General features: G+C 36.9%; 1 protein-coding gene across 9 annotated transcripts in view; it reads right to left on the bottom strand.

The window, feature by feature from the left end:
- The window catches only part of LOC134530180 (protein unc-13 homolog 4B), a 150,972-nt gene that overhangs the window by 5,745 nt on the left and 132,834 nt on the right, over positions 1 to 12,393 (bottom strand). For 5 of the 9 annotated variants that reach the window (XM_063364822.1, XM_063364825.1, XM_063364823.1 and 2 more), the window contains 4 exons: positions 9,234 to 9,449; positions 7,632 to 7,841; positions 6,165 to 6,480; positions 2,296 to 2,419 (listed from right to left, as the gene is read on the bottom strand). In XM_063364822.1, coding sequence (XP_063220892.1) covers positions 2,296 to 2,419; positions 6,165 to 6,480; positions 7,632 to 7,841; positions 9,234 to 9,449 — 866 coding nt within the window. Of the gene's footprint in view, positions 1 to 2,295; positions 2,420 to 4,231; positions 4,301 to 6,164; positions 6,481 to 7,631; positions 7,842 to 9,233; positions 9,450 to 12,393 lie in introns of all 9 variants that reach the window. The other 4 variants (XM_063364820.1, XM_063364824.1, XM_063364821.1 and 1 more) reach the window with 1 other exon arrangement.

The following is a 12,393-nucleotide window of genomic DNA, read 5'->3' as shown; positions in this document are numbered from 1 at the left end:
CTCTTTTTTTTTTCCCCCCATATTTAGAGTTTCTCTGATATGATAATACTTTCATTTCTATTATTAAAAGAATTTAAGGAAATGTTAGTTATTTTTATTGTGGGGTTTGAAAAGTTGTACATAAAATAATAGGAAGGGAGCCCGAAACATTTGTTCGGCCTGGGCCCTTGGATTCTCTCTTGTGGCCCTGCGTACAGGCGGTATAATGCCAAAATTCTCAATCTGGTAGACTGTACACACATCCTGTCAGAGTGACTAGAATGGTATTTCCAGTGGCTACGCCACATATACCTTAAAGTTAGAAGAAAGATGATATGAAGAATACTTTGTGATGAAACAAAATGACACCGAATTGGAATTTGATACACGTAACACCGAAATCAAAAGTGTAACATGAAATAAACCAAATTAACTTCAGTGACCTTATTTTGTTTATTAAAATTAAATTTCATTTCATTTCATTAATCCTTTGTTTAGAGCTTGTACCTTTCTGAGTATAGCAGAAAAGTAAAACAAGAAAAATTTTTTAGTTAAAAGTTTAGTAAATAAAAGCAGCCACAACACTGAAATAAAAACAAATATTGGGCTTTAAACATGGCTTCTTTTTTTAACAGTATTGTAATAATGAACGTGACTAAAGGTAAAGTACAAATACTGTATGAATCTATTTTAGCACCAAAATTAAAACCACACAATAAATAACTCTTTATTATTAGTATCAGTATTTTACTAACTAAATTATGAATGCATGTTATCTTATTTTCATACATATGATGCAATATAAGCAATGTTAAGCATAATAACACTATATATGCCCCTCCTAGTGGATACGTCACTAATGGGGAAAAAAAAATTAAACAAAAAAATTGGTTGTCTGTAAAGTTGGATTACGGACGTAAGTTTAACGTGACAACGTCATAACATAACATTGATGAAATGATTGTATACTTTTATGAATAAAATTGAATAATTTTTATTGAATTATCAATATTTAGTATGGATACAAAGGAGGAGTGAAATGAAATCTACAATTTAATTGATAAATTTACTTTTATTTGCACTCATTAATTCAAATATGTTTATTACTTTAACGAAGAGATTATTTTAACTATAACTTTTATACATGTTTGCTATTTAACTTGAAGATCGTCCAGAATGTTTTACGCTTTTTCGCAATTACACATTTAACGACGAAGTTTGTTCGCCGTGAAATTAAACGTAGAATTTAATTAAAATGCCCTTGCAGTTAATAAAATAAGTATTGGTAAGTTTAAGAAAGAATTTCGGCTTTAATCTCCAACCCAGACGCTCGTTGTGCGCTGGGGCCCGAGATTAAAATTCGTCGAGAATATTTTATGTTTTTATGTCTTCCAGTGCTCAAAATAATATGCAATTGTGGCCCCGGGCACGAAATTTTATTTATAATTCATTAATAATAACGCCCCTCGCGATAAACAAAGGAAAATATGTATTAACGAGTGCCTGCGTGCCGCGGAAGCGGGTAGATAGCGCGATTCGTTCGGTTCGCGTCCGTCACCGTAGATGACAGCACCGTAGGGGAATAAAATTATTTCGTTTATATAATACTATTTTATAACGCATACACATCCCAAGTACACCAAACTTATTTGTAATGTGTTACAATATTTTTATTACATTATGCACAAGATCCCGGGTGTAATTTGAATTATTATGTGTAACTGTAAAACACCATTGTTCGTACAAAAACGTATTTGAAAATTCAACATTACTTTTAAATAACTGTACCGATTGTGCTGAAAATCGGTGGCCGATCGTTAAATTACATAATATTAATAATTCAAACGACGATAACATGATTGAAAAGTCAAATCGATGGTTGTTCCAATTGAGTGGAAGAGAGATGCGGCGCAAGCGTACAATGAGCGTAATGGGACACATCGTAGTGGAACAATGTGCGTTACAGGACAATTTTTCGTGCATGCAGCCGGCGTTCATAGATTTATTAGACGTTGTCACGTCAAAAATATGCAAGCAAAAACTATGCAGGTTAATCAAATTGAGAAATACCTATTTACTTTGCCTAAAGTCACGACTGTGTAAGCCGGTGGCATTCTTCCACACAGATTTAAAATTTTTAATCATTTGAACCAAATCCAGAGATAAAATAATCTAGGAACTTTTTTTTCACTTCACTTCTTACATATTTTGTGAAGTACAAAAATTATACAAGAAATTTTTCATATTTTACAACTATTGAAATGACACATTAACATACTGTTCTACATAATAGTTACTATGTAGTTTCATACTTACATCGTGAAAGTTTCATCGAATAGTGGAAAAAGAGTCTTCTTGTGAGTTTTTGTTCTAAGGCTTGCTACATCAGCAAATTTTTCCTCAGGCAGTAAATGAATTTTCACATATGGATCACATGCACCTTTGAAATAAAAAATAATAATAAAAATAGGTCAAACGTCAACAATTCATTTCCTGATTTTAAAACTTATTATGTTTAAATAATGTAAGCTTAACCAAGATTAATAAGTGAATTATTACTTTCAACATTTTCAGATACAGAAAAATTATTTCAGATATCTTGATATCAATTTGAGTTTGAAATATTTATTATAAATAATTTGGAGCAGCTAGACAAAACCTTTTTGTAAAACATCATTCATACAGATCTTTTTGACACACTATAAAAGTTTAACACATGAATGCTTGTAATAACTTTATAATTTATATGTTTCACAAGAAACAATTTAGAAAATAATTTACATTTGCAGAAAAGAAAAAAATTATAACCAATGTATTTTTCCCTGTAACCTAAAAAATAATTGGTTATAATAAATTTCTTTATTTGATGAAAGAATGATTCTCTTTCTTTAGTGAACATATTATATAACACTCATTACATAGCCTTTACAAAAATATTTAAAAAAAATAGCTGTAGTAGGGTACCCATTGTTGACGCTTTTGATCTCAGTTTCATTGCAGAACGTTACGATACACTCAGCTCTCCATTTATCAGTATTACAGAGAATTACCACCATAAAGTGGTAGGATATAGTAAAACTGTGTTGACATTTTTAAGTGTTTATTACCCATACGGTAATACCCATTACCTTCACTTTAACTTGAATAGTTTCAGAGATATTTTTGTTTTATAAAACTATATAAATTACAACCTTCCATCTCATTTAATCGAGAGCTTAATATCTTCAAAATTATTTTGTAACTTTTATGTTTATTTTTATACCCAGTGTCTTACATTTTGTTTCATTTGTTTTAGAGATATATTTTTTTATGAAAGTATAAATTTATCACTTTTCACCCTTTAAGGAATGACTTTCGTAATATATATGTAAGCCGGTGTGTTAACCTAATGTATTTCCTAATTTTATTGAAAATGATCCAAAAATAAACACTTTATAGAGTAAAAAATATCAAAACCCACAAATTTTAACATTTTTATGTATTTAATTAAAAATCCATTACTAGTACCAGCTAGTATTAGTCATGAAAAAGATAGTAAAACTGCTGTACCTAATAAACAAAACAACTATGGTTGTTAAAATAATGGAATTTATTCTATGGATATTTCTAGCTAAAATAAATTTTGTTTCTCACACACACATTATATTTTATATAAAGTACCTGCATAATGACAATTGTTCTCCCTTTTCAGGTATCCCTTTGACTATTATACAAGTCATGTTAGTTTTTACCTCTTTTATAAACACTTTTAATGTCTTCTAACTTTGAATCCTACAGTTGGAGGAAAACCATCTTGCTTGATGTTTTAGTCATAAACACCACATACTTAAATGCAGATTGTTAAGTAAATAGTACAGCCTTTAAAAAGTTAATGAGCAAAATTTGAAATAGGACTGTGTTCATAACCAACCTTGCTAACATTGAATAAAGACTTGTATATAATAGTCCTGAGTAAGAATCTTTAGTCATGATATTATTAAGGCCTTAAATACGCCAACAAAACATTTTATGACTGTATTTACATTTAGTTACTGTATGTATAAAGGATTACTCAATTATGTGTCACAAGATACTGTAAACCATTAGGTAATTTATACATGATGTAGTGTTTTATGTGCATAAAATCTCCCTATTTTATTTATTTCTGTACATGCAAAACTTTCAACCTTCAAAGATGTTATCATTTTTTAATAATGGTAGATAAACTGTGATTTCACTGAAAACATTGGTGCAATTGAATTTAATTAGTTACCTTTTGTTTTACTTTCCTTTTGTTTGCTTTGGTGCAAATGTCGGAACCTCAAATGATTTCTTGTAAAACCTAAGAAGAAAAAAACTGGACCTACTTTTAGTTCTTTTGTAGAAATCTACAAACTACTGTGACCATGCAGTTTGTTGTGATGACAGCATTCACATTAGAATGTGCAAGTTATTCCCATGCACTTTCACGGACATGAAAGTAGTGCAAATATGTACAATTTAACATCTTTCATGCCACTAAATTAACCTGTCAGTAAAAATTATACTAGTGATATTTTATGAACAGCAAAAGCATTGTGTGCACACCGATAGTGTAAATTAATGGATAGGACTGTATCTAAGCAAGCATTTTCATGTGTTTCAAAGCATAAGTAATTTTACTCATTTAAAAAATAAGCCATGAAGATTGAAAAACACTACCTTTAGTTGTAATTAAACTTCTCCTCTGTGTTAAATTAATTATCACAGCATTTTGATACTTGCAACATTTGTCTTTATTACAGTACTAATGCTGTACAAAAATATCTCCATCAGTCTATATACGTACATGGCATTTCAATGACTGACTACTAAAATGCCCATCTTATTAAACATATAGATTCTTAGCTGAATACATGATGCCAAAATATTCTTTCACCATTTTCTTCATTTAAACTAAATTTACAGCACATTTAAAAATGTCAAGTCTACTTTTTTAGATCACACAGGCAATTGAGTTAGGATAGCATGTTAAAACCAATCATATAATATGTTCACATTTAAATGAAAATTTATGGTAGTCTTTCTCAATATCAACTTTCGGTAGGTATCTTAAATAACATTGTCATTCACCGAGCAGCGTGAAACTTTAAAGACAATTTAAACATAGAAATATTGCTATCATGCCTACGTCTCTTACTCTATTTCACGTAAACATAAAGAAAATAATTTAAATTTGAAATAAGCCTTGTGACAGAGGTAAAATGAAAGAAAGGACATATTGTCTTCACTTGAGAAAAATACTAGCTTGTTTTAAGTGTTTTCGTTGATATTTTTATACTGAAGTTAAACTGCCTTCCAAATTCTGAATAGTTTTCAGACCCAAACTGTGTGTTTATTAGTTTCACTCAGCTAGGTATGTATCCCATTTAGCAACGAAGCAGTTTGGACTACCATGAAGTTGCTGTTTCACTAGTTGGCTGCTGGTTGAAATGCACACACACTTAATGAAAAAAAATGGTAGTGCACATGTACTACTATACTATTACGGACCTATTACATTTCTTTTCGTACCTGTAATTTAAAATTTTCATGGTGCAGAAGAATCAGCGGTTCCAGATGCACATTCAAAATATTTATGCATAGCAAAAGAGAGATAGTATAGAAGAGGAATGGCAGACACAGAGTGTGGAGAAACCAGTGAGTAATGCAGTGGCCCAAAGGATTTGCGGAGAACAGGGATGGTCTCGTACCAAGCACTATGGCGTGACAGTGCAGTGTAGCAAGGTGGCATAGTACCTCAACCAAGAGTTGAGTACCCAGTAGTATGGCCAAAGAGTGTTTTATAGGTCCACAGAATGTCCAATTGCAAAATGTACAAATAACACTTTAGCTGGATGTAGTCTCACATTAAACTATAAACCGTACAAAACTCAAATGTGTGACCATGGCCTTCTCAAAATGTTGCAGTACAGCAAAGCGTGGCTTAAATTTTTTTTCTTTCAAGTAAGTATTTTCCAGTTAACAAAGTTGGCTGTTTTTGTTACTAAAAAAAATACAAATTATATTTCGCACCAATTTAACATAAGCACAAGACGAATGCTCAAAGAATGCTAGATTTTTTACTTGTGCAAAAAACCATCAGTGTGTTTGCAATAAGACTGGAGTGATTGTTTGAAGAAGACGCCGTGCCAAGAGGAAGGCGGGGATGCAGCGCGCACACTCACCGTTGGAGTCCATGGCGCGGATGTTCCTGGCGCTCATCACCTCGACGCGCAGAGTGTCCTCCACCAGCTGCAGCCTCACGGTCAGCAGCCCCAGCGAGGGCGTGTCGGGGTCGTCCTGGCACGGCAGCCGCTCCAGGAAGTACTGCAGCACCAGCTCGCCCGTCTCCAGCCCGTGCACCATCAGCAGGTGCTGTATCCTGCGCAGCACCTCCGAGTCCTGGCCCGCCGAGTCGCACTCGTCGCCCTGCCTGAAGAACCCCACCAGGATCTTCAGCGTCTCGTGCAGGCCCGCGAAGAACGAGGGGGGCCGCCGCTTCTGCGTCAACACGAAACAACATGCCCTTGTGTTGTAGAGAGGCTTATCAACAACCTGCTAACACACAGCCCACAACCACAGAATCATCAACAACCTGCATATATACATCCCACAACTATGTCAATACTAACCAACCACAGACACATCAACAACCTGCATATACACAGCCCACAACCATGTCAATACTAACCAACCACAGACTCATCAACAACCTGCTTACACACAGCCCACAACCACGTCAATACTAACCAACCACAGACTCATCAACAACCTGCTTACACACAGACCACAACCACGTCAATACTAACCAACCACATACTCATCAACAACCTGCTTACACACAGCCCACAACCATGTCAATGCTAACCAACCATAGACTCATCAAAAACCTGCTTACACACAGCCCACAACCACATCAATACTAACCAACCACAGACTCATCAACAACCTGCTTACACACAGCCCACAACCACATCAATACTAACCAACCACATACTCATCAACAACCTGCTTACACACAGCCCACAACCATGTCAATGCTAACCAACCATAGACTCATCAAAAACCTGCTTACACACAGCCCACAACCACATCAATACTAACCAACCACAGACTCATCAACAACCTGCTTACACACAGCCCACAACCACATCAATACTAACCAACCACAGACACACCCCCCACTCCAAACCCATAACCTCTAACTAAAAAAAAATCTTGGGAGGATTACACTCCGTACGCACCTGACCTTTAAAGACACTTTATTATTTTTTGTACAAATGTAGGTTTTTTTGTGTATTAAGTGCTTATGTACTGAATGTAAATTTTTATAACTTTAGTACCTCCTCAAAATCAAAAAAGAAACCAAGTTTTGATGATGATGATTTCCTAAGATGTTTAGAAATACGTTAAAATAGCAGTTTAAGAACTTTTTTTTTTTAATTCTTCAAAATTTGGGTCACACCATTTACTGGGAGGTTAATACATACCACCCAAAACCCTCCGGCCATCCACCATCCCCTAAGTTCGCAACAGGGTCCGCCAGTGATCGGTTGAATGGGGAAGCAATTTGAATATGTTTTCTTTCTGGGGGAGGAAAGGAGGGGAAAATGTGGTTGCTTCCCCGGGGCCAACCAGCGAAGAGCACGCACCTCCAGGTTTGCCTCGACGATCTCGTACAGGATGTCCGCCAGCTTCTCCCACACGATGGCCAGAATCCGGTCGAAGTTGTCGACGCTGAGGTGGTCGTGCAGCGTCACCAGGTTGTCGTCCAGGTACTTCATCAGCCGGTCGACGGTGTTGCAGTCCTGGTTCAGGAGCTCCGCCCCCTCCAGCAGGAAGCGGCTGATTGACGGCGTCATCTGCGAACACAAGCCGTTCCGTCCCAAGTCAGACGTGCGAAGGTAGTTTTAAACCTGTGTGCTCTCAATAGCAGTGTAGATCATAGGAAGTTTAATTTAATGAGCATGGAAAGATATATATATATATTTTAAATTGTATGCATACTTAAAACACACGAACTGATTAATATGTACAGTTGTGTCCCACTAAGCCGGACTCCACTCGTACAGACATCTGGTGAATCCAAATAGGATTTTTAAAAAAATTAGGTAATAAATTTTTAATTTTAACCACAAAGATGTTTTATTTTGTTAATACTATATCAGATCATAAGTTAAAAATTTAGATCTATGTATAGTGTAGTATTAAAACTTAACACTGATATTTATGAGTTTACCCATCTCAAACATTTATTACATGCATTTTAAGGCAATTTACGTTTAATCTGGACTCTCGGTGATCCAGACAAGGTCCAGTCCCATTTAGTCCGGATTACCCTAGTTGAACTACTGTAGTGCACATATGTATGTACATTACATATATATAATACTGTTGATTTTTATTTTCAAATTAATTCAATAATCACCTTGCTTTCGACAAGACTTTAGGCCCAAAAAAATACAATAAATGTGCCTTCCCCCTCCTGAAAAAAATTCCATTAACAATTAACCCCTCTCCCCTTTTGTCAAATAAAATTAAGTATAAATTTGTGAACACTCTGTAAGATATTGTACATTACCCAGTTCACATGGATTACAGCCATGGACACACACACAAACATAACTACAAAATGCTATTGTTATGTATGGTAGTAGGGATAATAGCCTCTGTTGGTACCACTGTCAAGTCAAGATGGACAGCGGTTGTGGTGTTGCGTATGATGTGTACAAGCCACAATAAATCGAAAACTAAAATAGAAAACAGCTATAAATCTGTAAAATTTGCGAACAGTGTTGACTCCCATTTTGAAGGGGTGCAACAAGTTCCTAAACTAATTTATTAATCCTAACTTTTGTTCATCCTCTCCCACCCCTGAATGCACCATGATCAGTGGCGTAGCCAGGATTTGTTTGTGGGGGGGGGGGGGGGGTGTTAAGAAGCATGCCCCCCCCCCCCCGTATTAAAGCGAGGGGGTCCGGGGGTCCGGGGGTCCTCCCCCGGGAAAATTTGGATTTTAAGGTGTAAAATATTGCTATTTTAGCAGTTTTCCGTACTTAATTTAAATATTGTAAAAATTTTAGTAATTTTAATATGAAATTTGTTTGAGTGATGAATAAGAAATTAATTAAAGATTTGGTGCTAGGGGGGGGGGGGGGGGTGTTTGAACCCCTAAAAAAAAACCCTGGCTACGCCCCTGACCGTGATGCAGTATGCTCCTGCGAGCACCCGTACTGCCCCCGGGGGGCAGTCACCTTGTCCGCCACGGTGTCCAGGAGCTCCACTATCTTGTTGCCGACAGTGTCGACCGCGTTGTCTATGACCAGCTGCAGGGTGTCGCGGCAGTGTTCGGCCGCCGCCTCGTTGCGGAACTCCTCCAGCGCCCGCAGGATCCGCTCCATGCCCAGCTCCTTGGCGAACGGCACTATGGACTGCCTCACGTACTCTATGTTGTTGATCGCCAGGCACCACTGCAACCCAGCCCAGCCCGCCGTCCACATCAGACACTGCTGCAGCCTTCGGGCCCCTGTGGCCCCCTGGGTCACTGCGGTGTTCCCGCCAAGTGAAGAATACAGTTAGTAAGTTTTAACAGGTGTCCACATTCTGGAAGGTTGGGGAAAATCAAGAAAACGTCAGGGTGCTTGAATTGGTCGGGGAGGTCAGGGAATTTACTGTAAATCTGAAAAAGTCATGGAAAATGAGGGGAAAATGTAACTCTCCAATCTGCCATCACCCAAACTGAGATTGTGAGAGTGTGAGAGTGTGACAGTGCGACAGTGCGACAGTGCGACAGTGCGAGTGTGTGTGTGTGTGTGTGTCTATATATATATATTAACCAGATTGAGTTTCAGCGAATATTATCACACATTATACAAAATGAATTTTGAAAAGCAGAGAGAGAACGAGGTCAGCTCTAGGGATGGTGGAGGTTGGCTGGTCTTAATTCCTTTCAAAACTTGAAAAATGTATTTAAAAAATTGCACATTTATTTTAGAAAATAGTCAGCATATCTGAAATACTGGTAGAGGAAAGTCAGGGAAAATTAATTACAGATTTATGTGGACTGTACGTATAAGCTGCATAGAAGTTTTTATCAACTACTCAAACAGTGTGCCCAGGGTTGACAACGCTTGTGATTGAAATAACAGGTATGCTAAGAAGTAATAGTGAGTTGCACCTTACAATCAAGATTTTTTTGACCTACTCCTTTTTTTTTAAGGGAAATAAATAAATGCCTGTGTCATTATCACTTCATTTCAGAAGATACATTTTTTGAAACTGATTTAATTTTTTTTTTATTTCTGCATAAAAATTTTTTTAAGGGGTAAAAACAATTATTTCACAGGCATTCTTAAATTGCAACAATTTGAAAATTAATACGGTTTTAGTCCATTGGAATCTTGATATCAAGCATTTGTGCAAGTGTAATTACTGGCCATGCAAGTTAGCATTTTGTACCACTCCCAAGGCTTTTGATTGTGAGCAGTCAGAACACTCGACTTTATCAAGGCAATCTGTGATGGATTCAGAACAACTCTGAGTGGGAAACGTGACGGATGTTGACATGGGTGTAGATCTGGGAAGGGCGGGGGGAGGGGGGGGGATCCCCAGGAATTAAGAAGACTCACTGAGGGGACCCGTTTGCACTTGCAAAATTGTGACTGTGAAACAGGGTTTTAAAATAAACGTCAAAACTATGTTTTTTGGAAAACTTACTGTGTATTTTAAAATTTACTGCTTATTGCATGCATATAGGCCAAAATATGTCCAATTTGCAACATACAAGCATCCCATCCAGAGATGACTTGTATCTGTTAGAACCCACATACAAAACTCTCTGGTCATGCCCCTCCCCACTCCCCCCCCCCCCCCAAACAAAAAAAAAATAATAATTTCAGCGAGTCTCCCTTGTGAAACCTACAATTTTCACCCCTGGATGTTGCCATTAGTCTGTGGGTTCCATGGTACAGTAGTTCTACAATTTCCCTCACCATTTGCATTCTGCTGCTCTTCTTCTGCTTCATCGCAACTCTGGTTCGTCAGGCTACCCAGGAACAAAATGAGCAGTGTGCTCCATTACGCACCAACCTTATTCCACCTCATGTATGATGCCAAATGGCTTCAGATAAAGAAACAAATTGTTGATATTAGATGCTACAGACCTCTTCTATAATTTTCTGTTTGCTGCTCTTATGATCCCACAATTAGACTCACGTCAACCTGTGCTATTCACTTCTCACCTGTCCTCCCCATTTATTTACCTGGCATTAGAGTAACATCTCTAAAACTTACCTCATGAATGCACAAGTAGCGAGCTTGGAATTAATTACTTTATAAGGGCATCTCTCTTAACCACTAGCAGCCATTATTCAACTAACATAATAAAATAACAGTAATCCGCACAGTGCATGTAAAATCATTTATGTACATAGTACAATATTGTTAATAGGTTATATTAAAACTCGGCATCTTTCTTAATATTGTGTAATTTCCTCTTTCTATTACACACATTTCTCACACACTAGCCATATTTCTTTTCTTACTTACTCTATTACAGTCGTACCAACATAACTTATTCAAACCAACACCAAAGTTACCTAATGATTTTATTGTTTCCAACAGCCCCCCTCAATAAACGTTATTAGGTAGACTTTGCGAAACAACTAAGTAAACAAAACAAGTGAACAGCTTAAACAAAACTTAACCAATAATTTGCATTATTCTAGCCCTATACTTCTTATACATTTCAAGAGTGTGATCTTATTCACTGCTTTAGTGAACATGTCAGCTATTTGATCCTGAGTACAAACATATTTTACACTGATAAGACCCTCACTGATTTTTTCTCGGACAAAATGATGGCGAATGTCAATGTGTTTCAACCGTTTGTGATTCTCTGGGTTTTTTGACACTCTTATTGCACCTTGATTGTCTTCGTATAGGATCACAGGTTCATTTTTTAACACTCCCAGATCCTGCAGTACCCCTCTGATCCAACACGCTTCAGCCGCTGCACCACTCAGAGCCATGTATTCCGCCTCGGTAGATGACAGGGCAACAGTTGACTGTTTCTTGGAGGTCCATTGGTGTGGACACGGGTCTACAGTCCGCCATTCCATATTTCACTAACAATGATTTCAAAAAATGAGTTTGATTCAATTTTAGAGTTCCAGACTTTAAATCTTGAGAGATACAAATTCCTAAGTAGTTTGACACCGGTCCTAGGTCTTTCATCTTGAAATTTTTCTTCAGACTTTCTTTCAATGCCTGAATTTGGTTCTCATCATTGCCTACTATTAGCAGGTCATCCACATACAGCAGGACATATAGCTTCGTTTTGTCTGTGTTCTTGACATACAAGCAGTAATCATGTTTTGATCTTTTCAATCCTTCCCTTTCTATAGCTTCATTGAA

Source organism: Bacillus rossius, chromosome 3, assembly GCF_032445375.1.
Source record: "Bacillus rossius redtenbacheri isolate Brsri chromosome 3, Brsri_v3, whole genome shotgun sequence".
Taxonomy (NCBI): Eukaryota; Metazoa; Arthropoda; class Insecta; order Phasmatodea; family Bacillidae; genus Bacillus; species Bacillus rossius.
Note: the sequence above shows the minus strand (reverse complement) of the source record. Positions and strands in the feature narration are given on the sequence as shown.